We start from the raw sequence: 24569 nt of genomic DNA, 5'->3' as shown, positions 1-24569 counted from the left end.
CTTAATACAATACTCAATTACTCACTCAGTCATCTCTGATCCTATTCACTAAGTTTTAGGGTTAAAAGAATACTTTTTGTATTTCTTTTAATATGCCCCAGAAAACATAGAAGAATATTCAGTATATGACAGGTCTTGGACACCCTCTCCCTTTTTTTGGTTGAAGAATATTTTTATTATAATAATAATAATAATTTTAATTTTGACCAAAGTGGATTACATATCTTTCACAGTAATATTTTAGGTACATATTAACATTAAATCAGGGAAATTCCCATCACCCAAGTTGTCCTCCCTCCACCCCCGTTTCCAGCTTGTATCCCATATCCCCCTCCCTTAACCCTTGGGCTGGTAGTATAAGTAGTCCCTCTTTGTCTGACTTGTTGTAGATTGGGTATTCATTCTTTTGTCGTTGGCTTTGGATTTGATATTTAAGTCTGATCATTTTTATTATTCCTTAGTAATCATACAACTGTTTGGTCTTGGTACCCTCCATTATTTCCCCCTCAATTTAAGAGGTGGAACAAGATGGTTCAAGTTATGTGGTTCTGTTTGAAGAAAAGAAAAGCAATAAAATGGGGTAAAAATCAAACAAGCTGAAAATGGGCGGAGTCCTTAAAGGCTCTCAACATCAGTTTGAGAGAAGAAAGGGAAAAAGAAAGAGAAATGCCACAACAATATAAAAAGAAAAATCAAACAAAAAATACAATGGGCACTACAGCAATAAAGACAAGCACCACATAATAACCACGGTCCTGAAATAAGAATAAAGCAGAGAACATAAAAATGAAGACAACAACAACAATAACAAAACCAAAAAAACAAAAATAAATGTATAAAATTATTTTGTGTTGCTTTTCTATTTCTTCATAGGTACAGTAAATATTAGGGAAATTAGAAAGGGAATTCCCTTGGCCTAAGAGATACAGGGTTTCTCCACCCTTGAAGTATACTGTCATGGGAATAACTACAGACTCCTTGTGTGTTCATTTACTCTTCCCTACGTCCTGGAAAAACCCTCTTGTTTGTTAAACATACTATCATTATAATGCTTATAAAAACTATATTTGTGGCCAAAATTGACAGCATTGATGTTATTCCAGGATCTGTTGTTACTATGAACCACTGACTATCCCAGTTTTCAAAAGTGAATAGATAAGTGTCTTATCTTAATAATAGAAAAGATTAAGTAAATGTACATTTTATTACAATTACTCATTAAATATTATTAATTCATCTGATTCTTGAGGAATATAAAATATAAAATATAAAATGTGGAAGTTTGTCTTTCGGAATGTTGCTTTTTTCTTTTGGAAATAAAGATCTTGTCATTTCTTCTCAAAGTCTCAAACACATAAAGAAAGAACTATGCAAAGTCATAAAGTAGAAACTTGATTAAGCGAAATTTGAAAAAACCAATTGGGAATCTTTTTTCAAAATATCTGTGTGTCACCCCCCCCCCACACACACACACATTCATAATGCTCAGGGCTCCCTCCTGGCCTTGCAAATAGAGCTCTCTCCTGGCAGTACTCAGGGAACCATATGAACATCAGGGATCAAACTCAAGTCAGTCACATGCAATGCAACCACTCTACCCACTATGCTATTTCTCTACTCACACCTCATTGCATTTTACTGTTTAAAAGGTAAATAAATTACAACTTTTTACACATAATTCATTCTGAAGACAATGCTGATAGGAATTTATTATATGCCCAGTCTTCTAAAGAACCATCTTTATGATGACAATGAACATAACAAGTAATTTAGCTTTCTGGCACACAGGTCTTGATTTCCTCTATTAGCTGGAGGGATATTTCATTGCAAAGTTGTCATACATCCTCTTCCCATCTGAGTCTTCAGGCAATATCTATTAAATTCTACAGAAGTGTGCTAACAAGGCATATGAAGATATAAATACATGCTTCTTCATTACAAATACAGTCAGTGGTGGAGACTTAAGAAAGGCCATTATATACATCTCAAATATTGAAACAGTTTTTTTTTGTTTGTTTGTTTTTAGTTTTTGGGTTACATTTGGCAGTGCTCAGGGGTTACTCCTGGCTCTATGCTCAGAAATCACTCCTGACAGGCTCAGGGGACCATATGGGATGCCAATATTCGAACCACCGATCTTCTGCATGCAAGGCAAACCCCTTACCTCCATGCTATCTCTCCAGCCCCATATTGAAACAGTTTTACTTATCTTTTAAAAAAATGCTTCTGTTCAAAAAATATATATATAGGGTTTTTTTGTAACCACCAATTTAATAACAGAGGTAGTTTTCCCCCTCTAAACAAAATAAATTTTATGTGTAATAGGTTGGATTTCCCCAAAGCCATTTATAATTTAATTACATTTATCCAAGCTCATTCAGAAAAACTCAAAATAAAATTGTGGTGTGACATTAGAATTCATAAAAATCAGATTTTTATGTATTTTTAAAAGGTGGTTGTTAAGAATTGAACCCTGCACTAAATACATATTAAGCATATGCTTCACATCTGGGATACACCCCCAACCCCAAGATATTCAAATTTAGATAGAAAACAAGTAATTAAAAATTCCTTATATCCTCCAGATATTCAGACAATAAATACACAATAGAATTCTCTCATGTTGCACTATACAATTTTAATGCCTGGGAAAGCAGGAGTTAAAGTACAAACAGATTATTAATCAGAATAAGAGCTAAACTTCAGCTTTCAGTATAATTTGGACTTGAAAGGCATATTTAGAGAGGGAGACAGATCTGAAAGGACTGAAATAGCTGAAAACTCTAGATAAGAAGAAAATTCTTTGTAAACCACGTGTATGAGCTTCTTTAATCATGTCACTGGCATCATGTAAATGCCAGACACCATTCTATATGCAGTTTTAGATATAGCAGATGCTGGCATTTAAGTATAGGTTGCTATGAGAGAAAATTGCCCTTGAATGGAAGAGGAAGTTTACTCGTAAGGAAAAATGATTTTCTCAGTTAGCAGTTTTAACCCCAATAATAAAATTGTTTTCAACCAGAGGTTATAGGGTGGGAAAAGAGGAGAGAGATAATGATACCTCAATTCCAATTTAAAAAGGAAAATCAGCTTCAGTATAAATTGCGAATGTGTGGGTTGATCCATAGACCTTCTCCTCCCTCTCTTCTCAAACCTCAAGGCTTCATGTTAAATGGAACAAATCACATCCTTCGTAGTTCTGCTCTGTTTGGTACAGCTGCTTGCTGCAGGTGGTGCCCTAAAAATATATTGTTTGTTTATTTTTCAATATAGCAGTCTGCAGAGTGGTACCTAAAAATGCATGGCTCCCTTCTCTTTTTGTCACTGAACCAAAAGATGAAAGACTAAGGCCTTCACCAGGCCTAGCATGAAAACTCCCAAGTATGAAGCACAGGTAGAGCTTGAGGCAAAGATCTTGGTAAGTTCCATTTTCTTTGGAATCAGAAAGCAAAGCTGAAAACCAGTCTGTGTCAGTGCCTCTGACAGGGTTTCAGTGAAGTAAATCCAAGTAACAAACAATCATTTTTGGAGAAATACTGTATTTCTCTGGAGATTAAAATATGCATGCATACAGGGTTTAAAGTAAATATAATTGGCAAAGCATCACAAAAAGAAAACAAACATGAAGATTAATCTCAAATAAGTGTTCAAGCAAATATATATAACAGAGCTGTCAATGATGTCTTTATAACTTAAATTATTAAATTATTCTTCTGGGTACAATGGCGGGAATTCAAGTAAATCTTGCCTACCTCAGAGTTACTGAACAACACAATAATATACATGTCTTCTATAGAGTTTAAATAATCATATAGAATTGCAGTTTCATAAATAATTCTCTAGACTTTATCTGAAGAAGTGAGCCTCCAAAAATGTAACTTCTTATTTGAAGGATTACATAAACAAATTTTCATAGAGAAATTGCTTTTGGTATACCATGCCAATCAACCTTAGCAAGGCCTTTTTTAACTACAAAATTTATTTTATTTTATTTTATTTTTGGTTTTTGGCCCCCATCCAGCTCCAGCTGTGCTCATGGGTTACTCCTGACTCTGAGGTCAGAAATCACTTTTGGCACGGAGGACTATATGGGAAGCTGGGATTCAAACCCAGGTCCTTCCTGGGTTGGCCTTGTGTAAAGCAAACGCCCTACCGCTGTGCTATCTCTCCAATTTATCTTAACTATTAAAATCTTAAGAGAATGTTTAGGGGTATATTGTGAATTCACAATCACATTATAGTGAGTGAAAAAGTAAAATGTAACACATGCAAATATTTTTTAGAGAAACCTTGAGAAATGTTGACTAATTACTAATATTAAATAATATATTAGCTATTAAACATTGACTAATGACTAAAACTATTAATAACTATTAATATTGATCATCTAATAGTTAATGTATTTTTAAATCTAATGATACAGAGAATAATTTGATTAATTAATGTGGGAAGACAACATCAAAAGGATGAAGTGATGTCATGATTTTAACTTTCAGGAAAAGATTATATGTCATGACAAGTATAAAGAGAAGGACACAAAAAGGTGACAGTTTGAGAAGGGAAGGGAGGCCTCACTCTCGAATTTGTAAGGCAGACTGACACAGTCAAGTATTAGAAGGCAAGATGTATTTATTTATTTATTTTTTTAATATAAATTTTTATTTTGATCATAGTGGCTTACATATTGTTGACAATAATATTTTAGGTACATATTTACATAAAATCAGGGGGGATTCCCATCGCCAAATTGTCCTCCCTACACCTCCGTTTCTGTCCTACCTCCCTTTTCCTTTTCCCTCACCCCAGGGCGGCTAGAATATGTGGTCCCCTCTGTATCTAACCCACTACTTAGTAGTCTTGCACCTGTTTGGTCTTGATGCCTCCCTTATTTCCCCCTCTAACTGGAGTCAGGACTAGCTAGTTCAAGTTGCGTGGTTTTGTTTGAAGGAGAGAAAAGTAATAAACTGGGATAAGAGTCTAATACCCCGAAATTGGGCAGAGTCCCTCTAAAGGCTCTCATCATCAATTTGGGAGATGGAGAAAAAGAAGGTGAAACACTCCACTAGTACCAAAAGAAGTGTCAAATAGCTTATGATATGTGTCACAGGTAAATTCAAATTTGGAAATAAAAGCTGGGGTAAGTGCTGAGATGATTTTGTATGTATTTTTGGTTGTGATGTTGCTGGGGATGAAATCCAGAAACTCGTACTTGCAAAACACATGATTTACCATTGGGCCACACCCTTTACCCTTCAGTATTTATAATGTAATTTTTGAAGAATTAAGACAGAAAAACGAAGAATAAAATTTTAGTTTGTTAATTTTCTCTTGAGACTGTAAAGCAGGTTTACCAACTACAAAAGAGTTTACCTGTGGTCAGAGATCCTGTGGACACTGATCTTATCGTTTCAATAGTAGAATAATGCTCGTCTCCAAATATGAAAGAGCCCTCTTTGAATTTCAAACTAGATTCAAAACCACTTGTCCAAGTGGTCTTCCTTTTATACTCTTTGCTAACTTTCCTCTTACCTTATCTTGCATCTCTCTCTATATCATATGTATTTTTTATATTCATGAATTTTTAATCACCATGAGAGCAAGAACACTCAATTATTAGTTATTCAGTGACTAACTGAAGCAAAACTGCTTGTTGCTTTAGTGGTATGAGAAATCAAATGATTTTAAATTGGAACCTTCAGGTTTAACCTATGAAACCTTAAACTGCTATTAAAAATGTTCAGATTTCTGCTTACTGTTAAGTTATGGCATCTGTCTTAAATTAATCACTGGTTTTACTTTTTATTTGAATAATTAACTTGACTTTATATCATCCCATTTATCCTTATTACTAAGAGCAATAGTCAGTTGGGAGGAAAGTAATACAGGTTTCAATAGGTACTGATTGAAAAAAATTACCCTTTGGCCATAAATCTATGAATAAATTCCAAATAATAGGGTATTTTTTCAGTTAATTATTGGTGAAAGGGTGTTTTATGCATAAAACTGTTACATATTCTAGAAAAGAAAACACCTCATGAACAACTAGGCGAACAACAATCTAGGTTTCTTGTGAAGTTGCTCAACACTTGTGAAGCTGCTAAATACAAAATAAGAAAGCACTTATGGTCGAGTTTATTATATTCAGTCCTATTCTTAAATTGTTTCATGTGACCTCTCATGTAACTATAATGTTTTGTAAATAGATAAAACTATTACATAACTCAGATATGGACCACATAGCTCAGTTACGGATGAATTATTACAGTAAAAATGGAGCCCTGAAGGCCATAAATTTGAACATAAGAAACAGCAAGTGTGATATCTCAGTATTTTGGCCAAGGACAAGCACAGAAACTGTGGGAAACACATATCTATGTTCCAAATTAGATTTCAGTCTCAAATTAAAGGGCAATCGGAGTGACCAGACACATTGTTACATCTAGGTTTGGCTACTTCTTCATTATCTTTTAAAATAAAAAACTTTGGGGCCAGAGAGGTAGTGCAAGTGGTAGGGCGTTTGCCTTGCATGTGCTAACCTAGGTCAGACCTCAGTTCGACCCCCTGGTGTCCCATATGGTCCCCCAAGCCAGGAGCAATTTCTGGGCACATAGCTAGGAGTAACCCTTGAGCGTCACTGGGTGTGGCCCAAAAACCAAATAAAATAAAATAAAACTCTCTGAAAATATTTTCAGTATTTTAATTTTAAGTAAGTCAGACATTTCTAAATATGAAAATATTTATATTACTGAAAAATTAATATATTTAAAATTGTTGAATTGACAACATTGAACTTTTTGTGCCTCAACTATATAAATTAACTTAAAATTAGTATTTTTCTAGGGACCAGAGTGGTAGTGGAGTAGGTAATTTCCTTAAATGCCTAAAAAAGGCATTTTCCTTAAATGGTCAACTGGTTGACCCATTTTTAATTCCAGACATCCCAAATTGTCCCTAGAGTCAGCCAGGAATAATCTCTGAACACAGAGTTAGTAGTCAGCATTTGAACACTCCCAGGTGTGACCCTCCAAGAAAAAAAAAAAACAGTATTTTTTTTACTATCATTAATCAAAAAGATACTTAACTAGATGGCATTAAATATTAGCATAAAATGAATCTAATAAAGAGATAATGTCCTAGGTATATAAAGAACTTAAATTCAACAACACATTAACAGATCTATCATAACAGGGAGAAGAACTATACAGACACTTTACTAATGAAAACATATAGTTAACAGGAATATAAAAAAATTCTTCTTATTTATTATAAGGAAAATGGAAATCAAAAAATAAAGAGATATGTTATTACCTTAAATTATGAGAATGATCAAAAACAATAATTGCTGGTAGGAATGTGGAGGAAAATAACTTACAAATTGTTGAAGAGAATTATATTAGTTCAGCCTTTAATGTTATAGTCTGAAAATTTCAAAATATTAAAAATATAACTAATATCTATTTCAATATCTTCAGTATTAGGGAAGTATCTATTAAAACAGAAAAAACCATGAAAACAGAGATAAAAACAGAGAGAAAATCTTACTCAAATGTATGTATATTTGAATATTGGTTATTTCCAAGTCAAAACCTGGAAACAATAGTAGTTTAAGAAGATGTAGCATACCTGTACAGAATAGAGTATTTTAGAGGGTGAGACAAGTTGAAAGTTTGTATTTGTCTGTAATTATATTGTAATTGAAGGTAGTCATGCTAAGTAAAATAAGCTATAAGGAGTCAAATTCAGGCAATCTTACTTATATGTGGTATATAAAAATTCAAAGCATGGGGTAGACAATATTTAGTGAAAATAAACCCTTCTCTTTGGGGTTTTGCTGGCCTGAGGGATAGTGCCACTTTAGTGATTTGTATGGTATGTACGATTGTACCCCCAAATATGTAAACATTTGCATTTTTATACATTAATGCTATCTCAAAATTTTTATTGCATTTTATATATAAATACTAAAATACATAAATATAATACATAAACAAATAAATACATAAATATAGATACTAAATACAGTAACTAATACTATGATATGAAATTAACACCATTGTGATTTGGCAAATTTAAAAATGGAAATAAAAAAAATCTGCCCCTCAGTATCTAATGGAGAAAACAGCAATAATAAGAACTAATGACAGGAGACACTGGCTAGTGAGTGGAGAAAGGAGCAATTATATTTATACCATTTCACATAAAATTAGAGGAAAAATTTAAGAATAAAGTGAGTAGACATGTAGACACTTCATACTATAAGAAATTACTTCATAGCTCTCAAATATCCTTGGAGATAGACATTTCCTAATTTAGTTTTGACTTTCACTCATATTTGCAACTAGCATTAATCAAGATAGTGTTGTGATAACTTGCTAGTTCAGGATAAATTAATATAATATATGAAACTATGCACCTTAAAAGTTTGGTCTTGATTTTCAAGTCTTATTTTTGATACAAAAAGAAGAATGAGTCTGAATGGCAATAAGTTTCAGAGAGAAACAAATGCCAGAAATTCAATCCAGAGTTACAAGAACATGAATAGGCAAGAGAATAATTGAGTAACAGGAATCACATACTTTGTTGTGTAGAGGAACGTGTGGGTTGAAAATAGTGGTTTCATATTCTATTTAGAAGACTAGTAAAGCAAAATATACAGAAGGAATATTACAGATGACTTCTCTCTCTACTGTGTAAACAGTAATAAGATGGAATGTGTTTGTCCATATTTTATTACTTTTCACTAAGTATAATATTATAAACAATGAATTATCCCTCATGTTATAGCTGTCATTATGAATCATCTTTACATCCTTCCTCTGAGAATGTTATGTTGCTATTTGGAAATGCAAATACATTTTTACTGTTGTTATACTGTCACAGTGTTTAGAAGTTCTTATAAAAATTGTCATCAAAGATTTACTTGTGGAAAATATTTTTAATAAAACATTGATAATAATGGGGAAGATTCAATAAAAGATAATATTGTATTATGGAAGATAGCATGCTTTTAAGATCAATAGCTTTTCAAATTTCTAAAATAAATATTCTATTTTAGTAGATTTTCATATACTTCACCTATTTCTTTTTTTTATTTCTCAAATATAATTTAATGCACCTATTTTATTTTTCTGTGAAATAATTTTATTATAAATAATTTTATGGTTATAAAATTATGTTTAAAATTATTATACATGGCTTATTGTACAATATTATATGCATAAAATTTTAACTTGAATCACATATTTTTTTTATTAAAGAAAACTCAATCATTGGTGATTTGTTGCAGGCTATGGTATAATATCTACCACCTTAAATATACTGGTATTTTTATTCTGTGATATTCCCAGACATTCTAGTTCTTTTGTTTGTTAGTTAATTTGTTTTTTCGCCATATCCAGCTGCACTTAGAGCCCTGCAATCAGGGATAACTCCTAGTAAACTTGGGGAGCATATTAGGTGCGAGGGAATTGCTTGCAAGACAAGTACTAGCTGACTATATGTCTCTCCCTCAAACATTTTAATATTATTTTTAGGTGTAAGCAAGCACTTCGACATTACATATAGAACCTGATTTACCACACTGATGCTAATGGTTATTTTGCATAAAATTTTTCTGTGTTGGTACAGAAAATAATATCATACTAGTTTTAAAAATCACAGTTCTAGCTGTGAATAATTGACCTTACTAAGATTTATTTAATTTTTTGGGGGGTCACACCCGTTTGATGCTCAGGGCTTACTCCTGGCTAAGCGCTCAGAAATTGTCCCTGGCTTGGGGGACCATATGGGACTCCGGGAGATGGAACTGCGGTCCTTCCTTGGCTAACGCTTGCAAGGCAGACAGACACCTTACCTCTAGCGCCACCTCACCGGCCCCAGATTTATTCAATTTTTACATCACTAAATTATCTTTCAAAAATAATCTGAGGTGGAGCCACAGTGTTAGCGTGAAGCTGTAAGGCATCTGCCCTGCCAGCGCTAGCCTAGGATGGACAGCAATTTGATCCCTGGCATCCCATATGATCCCTCAAACCAAGAACGATTTGTGAGCGCAGAGCCAGGAGTAGCTCCTTAGCATCACCGGGTGTGGCCAAAAACAAACAAACAAACAAACAAACAAAACCTGATGGGGATGATATAAAAAGCAGAATTAATAATGGGAAAAAAACTGAGCTAATGAGAAAAAAACATACAATGTCATTTTCATAGCAATATTTTTTTATCTCAGATAGTTCATTATAAAACATATTATTATTACACAGATGGTATAGTATGTGATTACTTCCTTTGGACTGTGAACTTTTTATATTTCTGAATTGGCGTATAAAAAGAACAAAATTATTAAAGATAGAAATAGTAAAGTAAAACAAAACCAAAACCAACAGTCCTAAAACATAGTCTTAATTTTAGTTTAATTCTAATTAATTAATTAAATTTTAATTAGTTTAATTTTAGAGGCTGTTTATGTTCTTGCAATCTTTTTTCTTGAACTCAGAACTACTCGCCAGTATCTAAGGAAATTTTAAGGACTAAAACCAAACAAAATGGATAAAAACTGTTCAGAGGTATGTTTTTACACATAACTAACATCTTGAATAGTGTAACAAGTACAATGTTCTAAAATTGTTATATTAATAAATATTATTTATGTCTAGAAAAATAAAAAATATGAGAGGAGCCAGAGCCCTAGTACTGTAAGAAGGGATTTTTACAAGGCAGACCCAGACCCTGTTCAATCCCTGGCATCCAAGTGACCCCCAGAACACTTCCAGGAGTAATTCCTGAGGTAAGAGACAGAAATAACACCTGAGCATCAATGGGTGTGACTCCCAAACCAAAACAAATTAAAGGAAAATAGGTTAGAAAGTTAAAGTTGTGCCCATTTCAGAAGTATCAATTTTTAGTATTCTTACTATCCAGGGCATAATACAATTGGAGTAAAGTTGTGGAATGTCATTTCAGTTTAAATGTATGACAATACTCAGATGTGCTAAGAAAGTTAATTTCTAATCTATTTACCACCATAGGTCTCCAACTTTAGTAACTTAGCAATTGAGAAAATCATGTTTACTTGTGATCTGATACTTCTTCCCTCACAAATATTTGTATAAGTGTTTTTTTTTTTTTTTCCTTTGAGGGGGGTACACCCATTTGATGCTCAGGGATTACTCCTGGCTAGGTGCTCAGAAATCGTTCCTGGCTTGCGGGAACCATATGGGATGCCGAGGGATTGAACCATGGTCTGTCCTAGGCTAGCGCTTGCAAGGCAGACAGACGTCTTACCTCTAGCGCCACCACTTTGTCACTGAATAAGTGGTTTTAATATTATGAAAGAAAAATATTATTTATCTTTGGCACTCACTACTATATGGCATGTAGATATGTATACTTAAATACACAGGAGAAATAAGAGTTGAGTCAGAATTTATAATAATTAAACACAAGCAGTAAAGCTGTTGAACCACTTTGAGAGAATAATAAGCATGAATAAAAGTATCAAATTTTTGATAATTTTTTCCCCAAAGAGATTTCTAGGCCATCTTTAGCAAGCCAAGCAGTAAATATTTATCATTAAATAGGAATAATTAGAAATATTTGTATTCATCTAGAGGCATATATTTTATCTTTAATTTTTACATCATTGTGTTAAACAGTGATTTCAATCATTTCAGCACTCCAAGAAGTACCATGTTTTCTATATAGAGAAGAAATATAACAAATACAAACTCAAGAATACAACTATTTCTTTTTGTAGCTATGAGCTGTGCACTAGGTATTACATCTATTTTTTTTTTTTTTTTTTTTGCCTATTGGGCCACATCCGATGATACTCAGGGGTTATTACTGGTTATGCGATCAGAAATCGCTCCTAGCTTGGGGGAACCATCTGAGATGCAGGGGATTAAACCCAGGTTTGTCCTGGGTCAGCCATATGAAAAGCAAACACCCTACCACTGTGCTATTGATCCAGTCCCTGTTTTTGTTTTCTTTTAGATCACAAAATAGGGCCGGAGACATGGCATGGAGGTAGGGCGTTTTCCTTACATGCGGAAGGACTGTGGTTCGAATCCCAGAATCCCATATGGTCCCTAGAGCCTGCCAGTAGTGGGGAGCCAGGAGTAATCCCTGAGCACTGCCGGGTGTGACCCCCCCCCAAGAAAATATCACAAAATAACCTTACTTATTATCTAAGGATATGTTTCTACATTTTCATATGCACTATAAAGAAAAAGACATACTATTTTAGAGTATTTATGAATTGCTATAAGATTCTTTTTTTTATTTTTTTTAAGTTAAAGAACCACGCTTTACACAGTTACGGATAATTGAGTTTTAGACATATGATATTTCAACACCAAACTCACCATCTGTGTCAAATTTCAAATTTCATTACCAGTACTCCCCTACTCCATAACCTTCCACCCCTCAACCAACCTCCAACACCTCCTTGCTTTCCAGTTTAGTAGGTGCATTAAAGCTATGTGGTTGAAACTTAAGACATCATGTTTTCAGTGTTGCTAAGTCTGTTCTTTGACATTATAGCTATATCATTTTCTCACCTCCCAATATAACTGACTCCCAGATCTTTGTTTCCATATTACTTCCTTTTCTCATCTTCCTACCTTTCTTTTCTTCTCTGTATTTTCTTCCCTTGGCTCTCGGTGGTATGGTCAAGTGTGATATAGGCATCCCCCATTTTACTACATAAAATTTACTAATAAAATTAATTTATATACCACAGGTAAGTGAGATTGTCTCTGTCTTCTTTTGGCTTACTTCACTCACCATATTTTTTAGTTCCAACCAGGTTGTAGCAAATTGTATGATTTTATTGTTCCTTGAATTTGTATAGTATTCTTTTTTATACACACATAAATACTACATTTTCATAATCCATTCATCTGTTGTTGGATAACTAGGTTGATTCCATATATTAGCTATTGTACTCATTGCAGCAATAAATGATGGTGTGTATTATTCAAACATCCTTTACAATGGATTATTTTAAGGTTTCTGGATAGATACTCCAAAGTGTAAATACTGGGTCATAATGGAAGCTCAATTCTAAATTTATGGAGGATTATATATACTGTTTCTATAGGAAAGTTGAACCAGATAACATTCCTGCTAGTAGTGGACGAGTGTTCCCTATTCACTTCCAGCACAGAGGAGATTGTTCCTACTATTTTGACATGATCAATTCTCACTGGTGTGAGATGATACTTTTATTTTCAGCCTATGTTTCTTTTGCCATGTATAAACTCTTTAATTTGATATAGTCCTACTAGACTATTTTTGGTTTTATTGCCTTTCTTAGCAATATTTGCTCATTGAAGATGCCTATGCGGTCCAAATCTTAAATTTTTCTGCCTATGTTTTCCTCAATATATTTTTATTGTTCTGGTGAAATTCTAGGTCTTTGAGCCACTTTGATTTGACTTTTTTGTAAGGTATAAGATGTGTACCAATTTTACTTTACTTTTTATTTTTTGAGCCACACCCATTAATGCTCAGGGAATACTACTGGCTCTGTGCTAAGCAATTGCTCCTGGCAGTTTTGGGGACTATGTAGGATAGAGAGTATATATAATAATATAATATATAGAATAAAATGTTTAAAATTATATATTAAAATATAAAGTTTGTTAATATGATTGCAAAAATTAACTTAAAATTGATTTATTCAAATTTATTTATAAGATAGCATTGCTTTTTTATGTTGGCAAAGGAAGTGAAATATTATTTGCACATAAAATATTAGGTGCATACATAACCTTTTATTACCTTTACCCATTAAAGATATAGCAAGTAAATTATGACATTCTTACCAAATGAAGAAAATATTATTTAGTCTTCAGAAATTGCATTTTTCTAAGCTGGTACTTGCATTACTCTTGAAACTTTCTGTCTTTAATTCCAAAAAAATTAGTCAGCATAACCATTCTCCTTATTTACTAGCAAAAATATACTTGGGAAGGGTTTTTAACCTACTCTGCTGCTCTTACAGGATTATTACACTAGTCAAAAGCATATAATTCTTGTGAATAGCTTTTATAAACCACAAAGTTTAAGAGATTGAATTAATGTGTTTACAATAGAAACACCAGGACTCTGGATGATCTCACTAGCTCTCCCCATGCATATGTATTTGATATATTTAGTAAATAAAAAACTTTTACTTATTTCTGGTATTATACACCTGTATTCTTTTCAACATAATATCAGATATTAACTAGAATAAAATGCTCCTGGAAGAGGTGAAAGTTGGAAATCTCACACCTGGATCATCATTATATTTCTCTGGATATTTTCTACTTAGTTGGAGGCTGTGTGATCAATAGCTCTTTTTCTCAATTACATGTATAATATATACAACTTCCTTTGTTGTAGCAGATAGCTTTGTACTTGCAATAAAAATGCTGCTTTTGTGAATGCTAATTTTAAATTCAGCAAGGAGTTGATAGACAAAAAAACTAAATAATGGAATAATAAGCATGCCAATAGTCAAAAATCTGTGAGGAAAGGGTGCATAGTGATGGAGCTAGAAATGTGTGGTCTTAGTAAAGACCAGAGTTCAAGGCAGCAGTTTGTGGAATCATATCTAATTTGAATATCCTGAAGAGGACAGTTTTAAATAATGGTTAAATAGTGTGAAATATGAACTTTCAACTAACACTACATATGGGAGAGAGAACAGAGCTTAGATGAAGTCATAAAGTGCACAAGCAACATTCTCCAAGTACCACATATCTAACATTTGCCAGTGTACATCTGGTTCACATTCTGAGGAATATCACACTAATTTTCATGGTGACACCCCCAAAGTCAAAGATCATGTTCTTTATTTAATTACCAGCAGGCCACAAGCTCTTAGAAAATGTTCACTGGATCAGATTGAACTTTAGGGAGATAATTTTAATTAAACAAAATGGGAAAGGGGGTAGGTCACTTTTTTATTTTATTATGTGGGACTGTGTGACATGTTCTGGATAATGAACTGAAAACACTGAGCCTCACCTCTCAAGGAGGAGCTTTTCTTGTATGAATGTAGACAGTCAAGTCCTTGGGTGTTCTTTAGCATGAAACCTACAATAAATAGGATGGTCAGCCTTGTTTCTTGAGTAACAGTGTTTTTTTTTTGTTTTTTTTTTGTTTTTGTTTTTTGTTTTTTGTTTTGGTCACACCCAGTGATGCTCAGAGGTTACTCCTGGCTATGCACTCAGAAATCGCTCCAGGCTCGGAGACCATATGGAATGCCAGGGATCGAATAGAGCTCCTTCCTGGGTCAGCCACGTGCAAAGCAAATGCGTTGCCCCATAACAGTTATATGGATATGAAGATATTTGTTAACACATCCTCAGCCTATGGGATTTATGTATTTGTATATGTGTGTAGGGATATGTGTTTATCTCAATTTTAAAGATAAACCTACTCAGGCCAGGCCTTCCCTGGGCGCTGGTCTAGGTGGACTCTATAGGTGTCAACAGGCTTTCCCCCTACCTCTCCCTACACTAATGGGAATTTGCTTTGGGAGGAGGGCGGGCCGTTCTAGCACTGGTTTATGTTGGGACAGTCACTGGAAATTTTTTCTCCTTGTTTTCCTATTGATAGTATTGTATGCATATATTTTATATATCCATAACATCCATCCTGTATTGTGACCTTGATACTGCCCTACAAATCTCATTTCTAATATTTTACTGCCTCAGTCCCAACCCTTACTTCCCCCCATCTTCCCATGTAGGTGCAGCTCATGACATGAAGCTCACCATATAGAATGATAAGTGCAGTTAGAGAAACAACGACACTGAAAACTATCATAACAATGTAAATGAATGAGGGAAAAAGAAAGCCTGTCTCGAGTACAGGTGTGGGTGGGGTGGGAGTAGGTAGATCCGAGAAATTGTTGGTGGGAATCCTGCACTGGTGAAGGGGGGTGTTCTTTTCATGAATGTAATCATACAACTACAATTATATTTGTAATCACGGTGTTTAAATAAAGATAATTTATAAAAAAAAAGATAAACCTACTATATATCATAAAATACACATTCTTGCATATTTTCTTAATTTCAGAGGAATTTTATATAATCACCAATCCCAAGCACATCTTGTTTTATATTAATTATTTTCAAAGTTACAAGTAATAGAAAGGTAAAACAAAGTTTATAATGATATTATTTGTTAACTATTTTAAGACTGACATCACTACAGTTCTAACATGGAGCTCAAGAATGATATATGCAAGTCTGCACCTATAAATTCTATAGTGTAAAATTGATAGGTAGAAGTACTTTTATATATAAATATTTAAGATACATCCTTAACATAGGTTTTAAGGATAGTTGGATTTTTTTATCTCTTGTCAAAGTATATAATGTAAAGTAGTATGTTTTATATAGTTTATACACACCTTATACAAATTTATTCCTTAAAATATAGGAAAAGTAGTTATTTATAACTTCTACAGCTTCTGGTAGGTAGATGGTTATTTATCAGAAGAATTTTATGAAAAGTGAGGGTATGGTAGTCTAGAAGTAGAATTGATAAATTTATAGAAAAACTAAATTGATTTAAAAAGGAACAGAAATGATAAAAAGTGTTGGATGGTACCTTTGGGAAATCTAGGAGAAAAACAGGGCAAATAGAGAAGATAATTCATAGAACTTGCAGCACAGTAAGAAATAAGTGTTGGGTAGAGAAAACCTATATTGAAATATTACAAATATGTATATTTTAGAAAGTCATTTATAAAAAGCTTCTGAACATCTCTCTAAGCCCCTTTGGAAAGTCCATCAAAAGCCAAATAACCCAACCTTGACTGTTCGGCTACATGGCCTGCATAAAATGCTAAAGATAAAAAAAATCTATTTACTGATTATTCAAGAGGAAGGGCACACTCAGTCCAGGGCTCTGGGGCACCATTTTAGCCTGACAAATTACCCTTAAAATGTTCTATATTGGGAAAAGCAAATTGTCACACTTTATGCACAATTCTTCTTCTGTCAATTTGCATAAACCAGAAAATAATCTGGAAGTATTTAAAGAAGAGTTTGGTGGTCAAGACTTACTGCGAGAATAATCTGAAGGGAACTATGAGCCACTTCTATGTACTGGTACTCCAGAAAACACCCTGAGACCGTAATGTAGCGATGGTCTTCTGGGGCCCAGTCTGGGGCTGGTGTCACTGATGTCACCATACATCCTGGTCCATTCTCCATCCACCAAGATCGGTGCATTGATATATTAAACGTCAAGATAAGGTCTGTTTCCTGAAAGAAGACAATTTATAAGAAGGCTTACTATATAGATAGATGGTAGTCCCATGGGACTGACTGACTTTGAATTTATCATTTGGAACCTTGCCCTTCTTGTATTTTAATATATATTACAGGCAGAAAGGTAGCATCTCAAGCAAAACTATACATTTCAAAGGAAAACTATTATATTATAAATCATAATGCATTTGAAATATTACTAATGTCTTACATTAATTTCAACTTTGAAGAGTGCTTACCTTTTAGGACTTATAAAGATTACAAAGAGAGCTACTTAAACACTTTTATCAAGTAAATTTATCCTTATTTTAAATCTTCCATTTATTCCTCAGAAGATTTACTTCAGCATATTTTAAATATTAATGTTGTCCCTCAACTCTGCAACATGTTGCATACATAGTATTGTTAAAAATAAAAATTATGGGACTGGAGAGATAGCATGGAGGTAGGGCATTTGCTTTGCATGCAGAAGGGTGGTGGTTCGAATCCTGGCATCCTATATGGTCCCCTTCTGAGCATGGAGCCAGGCGTAACCCCTAGGTGCTGCCGGGTATGACAAAATACCACAAAATTTATAATTACTTAATAAAGCATAATACAAATGAGTATTTCTTCAATCTTGATAACTGCCATTTTACCAGGTTGGAGGAATTAGTTCAAGGATTTCTGTATTGGTTATGTAAATAGAAAATATTTCCTGGTATGTTAATTTTCACATCAATGTTCAATTTTCACTTCAACAATTCTTTTTTTATCATCTGCTAATCTATTTTATTTTTAATTTTATTATTTGTATACTATTTTTATAACTGAGGAATTTATTCTGTTTTGATTATTGGGTTTTTTAAAATATTTATTTATTAAAGATATACAAGTTTATAAATTTTCCAGATTATTATATGATCTTCTGCTATTGTCATATTTCCTTGATTTTTTAATATGTTTCTAAAAGTTTTTCTTTGTTTTCTTTGCATTTAAAGTACCTATTTTTTAAAAGCCAAGATTGATAACTACAGAAGACTAATTGTGACAACCATAACTGGGCAGAATATATCCTGGGACCAATAAAAAAGACTCTAGTCTAGGCTTTGGCCTACAATCTATACAACAACCAAGATTTCTAATTCCAAAAGTCTGACTGATACAACAGTAACTGAGCAGACCTTCTGGAAACATAATGAAAGACTCTATCCTAGGCTTTATCCTAGGATCCTGCAAAAACCAAGACCACCAACTACAGAAGACTGATTAAAACAACAGTGATGGAACAGAACTTCTAGAAACATAAAAAAAGACTCCATCCTAGGCTCTTCCCTATGACCTGTGCAAATACCAAGATCTCTAGCTAAAGAGGCCTGATTTGATCATCCACGACTAAGTGGAATGTTTCCAGACACCACAAAAGGACCTAGGGGAGAGTAAAAGAGCATGTATGAAGCCTGTAGTTATTCCCATGACAGTATACTTCAAGGGTAGAGAAACCCTGTATCTCTTAGGCCAAGGAAATTCCTTTTATAATATCCCTAATATTGTACCTATGCAAAAAAAGAAGCACAAATTAATTTTATTTGTCATCATTATTTTCTTTTTTTTTGCTTTGTTTTGTTTTTATTTTGGGATCTTGGTTATTGTTTGGTTGTTGTATTTATTGCTGTGGTGCTTCTCAGTTTTTTTTTTTTTTTTTTTTTGGTTTGACTTTCTTTTTTGGTCTTTGTATTTTTTTTTTGTATTGTTCTTATGTTTTTCTTCCTTTTTTCCTTTCTTCTCTTAAGTTGATATTTATAGCCTCTAGACGGACTCCTCCTGTTTTTTGATTGTTTGATTTTTGCCACCCCCCCAACCCGGCTTTTTCTTTCCTTCAAACAGAACCACATAACTTAAACCATCTTGTTCTGCCGAATAAATTGAGGGGGAAATAGTGAAGAGTAACAAGTCCAAACAGTCATTTGAACATTGAGTAGAAATAAAAAATGATCAGACTTAAACACCAAATCCAAAGCCAATGACAACAGAATCGATACCCAATCTACAACAAACTAGAAACAGAGGGGATCACTTATACTAGCAGCCTGGGGGCAAAGGAGGGGGGTATGGGATGCATGCTGGGAACAGGTGTGAAGGAAGGACAACATTGGTGGTGGGAATGCCCCTACTTCAATTTCACTATTTACATTGAATTATTTTGAAAGATTTGTAATCCACTTTGGTCAAAAAAATTATTTTTTTAAAAGTACCTATTACCTCCTCCTATCTTTAGTAACTGTCTTCTAAGGAGAAATACCTTCATCTAGACCTAATTTTCCATAATACAAAGTACTATGTTTTTTTTTATAGTTTCCTTGGCATATGATTCTTATTTTCACAGTGTGCAAGGTGTCACTGTTTCTCACAGATAAGTGCTGTTTCTCACAAATAAGTGCTGTTTCTCACAGATAAGTTTTTTTAATAATTTTTATTGTGACCAAAGTGTGACAAATCTTTCACAGTAATAGTTAGGGTACATAGTGACAATGAATTAGGGCCATTCCCACACCAGTGTTATCCTCCCTCCACTCCTGTTCCAAGTGTGCATCCCATTCTTCCCCTCTGTGCCCCCTGTTCTTCTAATGTAACAGGTCCCCTTTGTGTATTGCTTGTAGATTGGGTATTGATTCTGTTGTTGTTGGCTTTGTGTTTTTACTTTGCGTTTTTATTTCCACTCAATGTTTTTATGACTAGTTGCTCCTGGTACCATCTATTCCCCCCTCCCACCAATTTATGAGGGAGAACAAGATGATTCAAGTTCTTTGATTCTGTTGGGAAAAGAAAAGGAAAAGAGAGCAAAAGAAAGCTGGGAGAAGTTCGTGTAGAGGCTATAAATATCAACTTAAAAGAAGAAAGGAAAAAAAGAAAAACAAAATAAAAACAAGACAAAAAAACAAGCAATGACAAAAAATGCAACAGCAACAAAATATTAACAACAAAACTACAACCACAAAAAAGGGAAAAAAGGAGGAGAAAAGAAAAAAATGAAGGAGGGCTGATGTAGCAAAGCTTATTTTTATTCTTTGTTGTTCGTTTGTTTTGTATAGGTACAATAAGTATTGTGAAAATTAGAAAGGGAATTCCCTTGGCCTAAGAGATACAAGGTTTCTCCATCCTTATCTCATGGATAAGTTTTTATAGGAGACAATATTAAGGGTTACTGACAACAGACTAATGTTGAATGCCAATCAGTTTTAAATCACTTACATAAAGTATAATTAATTTTTGTTTCTCATAATTCTGAGATTTATCTAAGTTTAACTTATTTTCTTGTATAACAAAAGCAATAAGTCGCACTGTGCATAAGGCACCTCCATTTAGGGGGGAAACAGCAGGTCTGGCAGTCGAGAGTTCTGAACATCCATGATGTAGAGAACTTATTTACTCAAGAAATATTTTTCCAACAGGCCCATTACAGATGTTTTTGCCCCTATGTGGATTCCTGACAATATTTCTGAGATTCATGCCATGGTATTGACATTACATTTCTTTCGTATTTAATTGGCCTATTTTCTCCCTTGTAAAATTACAGGCCAAAATATGACCTTAATCAAATTATTTTGCCTAGAGAAATAACAGCACCAAAATCTAAAATAAAAACAAGCTTCTTCCCTTCTTGTCAATTGTATTTATATCTTAAAGCCAAGTCAGCCAAGTTAGCTCCCAAAACCTGTTATTCTGGTTTCAGCTTCTAAATAGTAAACAAACAGTTCCTACCTTCACTGATAGTCTACAGAGACTGCCATTCAAACCCAGACCCCAAATAGCAGTCAAATAAGATTTACATCTTTTGTTATAAGATCCTCCTTTCTAACCCAGCCTAGCCTGTCATTTTATTATGTAAATACCAACAGGCCTGCTCTTACTGTTTCTGTTTTTTCTTGAACCCCTGCTTTTTTCAATACAGAAAATCCTTTCATGCCTACTGTGGATTTGCCCTATATATATGCCCAACATGGAAGATTAAATTTGTCACACGTCTGCCAGAAACGTGTTGTCCCTGTACTTAGAGTGTGGTCATCATTTATTTCATATTTCTCCATTCCGTATTTACCCCCTCCCTGAAGTGGGCTCATTGAAGCCCACTAGAGCTGTGAGACAGAAGCCACTTGCAGCAGCAATATCTTTGTGTACGTGTGCAAATTATTTAGCCAAGACAATAAATATTAATTGTTGATCATAAAACAGACCAAAAATGTTCACCTTAAATCTCTATTTAAACCAAATATAAATACTTAACACTGTTCTTCTTTATAAACAATCAATTAAGTATTTAATTAACATATGTGTTAATTTTTAGTTTAAAATTATAATGACTTTTTAAAAAATTTATTGTGGTCAAAGTGAATTACAATTTTTTCACAGTAATATTTAAGGCACACAGTGACAATGAATGAGGGGCATTCCCACCACCAGTGTTGTTCTCCTTCCACCTCTGTTTCCTACATGAATCCCACATTTCCCTCCTTTATTCCCTCCCAATGTTAGTGAATCTGTTCCCCTTGGTTATTAACACTGTTGTTGTTATTAACACTGTTGTTGTTGACTTTAAATTTGCTATTCATGTCTGATCATTTTTATTTCCACCAAAGGAGCATACTGTCTGGTCTTAGTACAATTTTACCCCTCTAATTATGAGGTTAATCAAGGTGATTCTCTTAATGTGGCTCTATTAGAGATATAAGAAAAGAAATGGGAGAAGAAAAGAAAAAAAAGAAAAGAAAAAAGGCAAACAAAAAGAAAAACTAGAAGTCCGTCTAGGTGTTATAAATATCCATTTAGAAGAAGAAAGGGAAAAAAGAAGAAAAAGGTAACAAAACAAAACAAGACAAAACAAACAAACAAACAAACAAACACCAGACCAGCAACTTCTTAAAGAAGGGTCGTGTTTCTTCTTTTTTATTTTCTTTTTTGCATAGGCACACTAAATATTGGGGAAATTAGAACGGGAATTCCCTTTACCTAAGAGATACAGGGTTTCTCCGCCCTAAAGCATACTGCCATACAATAACTTTTTAAATAAAGAACAGTCTTGATTACACACAATAAGGCAAAATCATACATCAGATTCTATATGTTCTAGTTGGATTTATACTTAAAACCTTGAAAGGCAAAAACAAAAATGATTTTCTAAGGAAAAGTTTCATAATTATCTTTTCTGATTAGTACAGTGGCAACTTTCTTAGTAATGCTTCGAAAAGATCAGCCTAAAGGACTCCATCGTTGGTCATGTTATTTTTAAAAATAATAGTGTGATATATTTATGTGAAAGCTGTTATAACTGCTAAAAGGTTTACTTCATACTGGATCTATCTAAATATATTTGTTTCAACATCCAAGAAGTATAATTTTTCAACAAATAAAAGCATTTTTAAGAAGGAAAGTGAGTGAGAAAATGATACCAGCAATATCTCATAATTTCAATAAAATGTTACTATTTACTTTTATGACTCTATGACATCTTAAAAACATTCATACATATATCTCTTCTCTAGTAAGCAATGAAGACTATATTGCAGATACTAGAAAGAAGGTGAGGATAAGAAATTTTAGGTTGCAGTTTATAGAATATTTTCTTAGATACTAAAGTTTTCTATTTTTTTCTACCAATAGCATTAAAGTTTGTTATAAATTATAAACTGCACTAATTAAGCTAAAGGAAGTAAGCTTAGTAAGATTTTAATTGTTTATATGGAAATCAGGAAGTCATTAATGGATGTGATGGGAGGATATGGTTCTTAATATTATTGTTGAATCTTTGGAACCCAACTAGTAGTATATAGATAAGAATAAAAGAAAGCATTTGATTTTGTTTCCAATTTTTATTGAGACACTTTGATTTACAACCCTATTTATAATAGAGTTTCAGACACAGGGTATTTTACTATCAACACCACCACTGCTTAACAGTTCCCTCCCACAGCATCATCATCTTATCCCCTTGAAAAATACTTTTCCAGAGGTGAACTCTCAGGACCTGTTATTGGTCATTTATTATTCTTTTGGAAAAATGATCTATGTCATTAAGAAAGAAATCACATTTTTTTCTTCTGACAAATTGCATGATTTCACTTTTTCTTGTTGCTGTTTAGCTTTATATAGGGTAATTTAAAAGTTTCTTTTTATTTTTATTTCTCTTTATATGTTATCATAACTATCAGCACTTAGGGATTACTCCTATTTCTGTGCTCAGGGATCATTACTCCCTGATATGCTCAAGGATCATTCCATGGTATACTAGGTGTAAGATAAGTGCATTTCTCCCTGTACTCTCTCTCCAGCTTTGTCATTTTTTTGTACATGCATCTTTTCTTGGTCACTTGAGTTTGTTTCTATAACATGGCAACTGTGAATAGCACTGCAATTGATATAGTAGAGCAATTGATATAGCAGAGTATATATCTTTTTGAAATTTTGATATGGCACTTTTGGGATAGATATCAAGAAGTATTTGATAAGTACCTTCTAAATAATGTGTACAAAAACATATGCAAAATAATTCAAAAGGTGTATAGTATAATACAGTATTATAATATAATATTATATATTTAATTATATAATATAATGCACAATATATTATAATTATTTATTTAATTAACTATTATATATAACATATATAATATATAATACAATATAGTAAAAGCTCTATATAGCTTTTGAAAATGGAAACTATGGCAGGAATCTGGAAGAAGTGTCAGCCATAGATAGACCCATTTTGGGGGGGAGGAGCATAAAGTTTAATTTAAGAAAAATAGTTTAAATAATAAAATTTCTGAGCTACAGCAGTTTGTATATTTAGAGACTGATTAACATTATTTTATGAAAGGACAGTCTGAAGAAAAATAATGATTAGTATCTTGGATTGAAAGATTTATTTAATTTCTAATAATATCTCTATTCAAGCACCATAGTTATAAACACGTTCGTAGTTGGGTTTCAGTCATAAAATGTACACCCCCTTCACCAGTGCATCCTTATCTCCACCAATTTTCCCATTTTCTCTACCTCCACACCATGCTTGTCTTTGAGAAATTCTATTTCTCTCACTATCATTGTCATTATACTTGTTAGTATAGTTATTTTCTGTGTTCACCATTTTTTGTAGTAAGCTTCATAACTTGGGCATATTCTTTGGGCCCTCATCTCCCTCATACTATCTTTTATTTTTTTTAAAATTCCAAAGATGAGTGAGACTATTATGTGTCTGTCTTTTTCCCTCTGAATTATTATCAGCATAATAGTTTCCATGTCCATCCATGTTTA

General features: G+C 33.3%; 1 protein-coding gene across 2 annotated transcripts in view; it reads right to left on the bottom strand.

The window, feature by feature from the left end:
- Nucleotides 1-24569, bottom strand: part of NKAIN2 (sodium/potassium transporting ATPase interacting 2) — a 1155126-nt gene that overhangs the window by 207482 nt on the left and 923075 nt on the right. For both annotated transcript variants that reach the window (XM_049771147.1, XM_049771146.1), the window contains exon 4: nt 17076-17276. In XM_049771147.1, the coding sequence (XP_049627104.1) occupies nt 17076-17276 (201 nt within the window). The remainder of the gene's footprint in view (nt 1-17075; nt 17277-24569) is intronic.

The sequence above is a fragment of the Suncus etruscus genome, chromosome 4 (assembly GCF_024139225.1).
Source record: "Suncus etruscus isolate mSunEtr1 chromosome 4, mSunEtr1.pri.cur, whole genome shotgun sequence".
NCBI lineage: Eukaryota > Metazoa > Chordata > Mammalia > Eulipotyphla > Soricidae > Suncus > Suncus etruscus.
The sequence above is the reverse complement of the archived record's forward strand: the minus strand, read 5'-3'. Positions and strand labels throughout refer to the sequence as shown.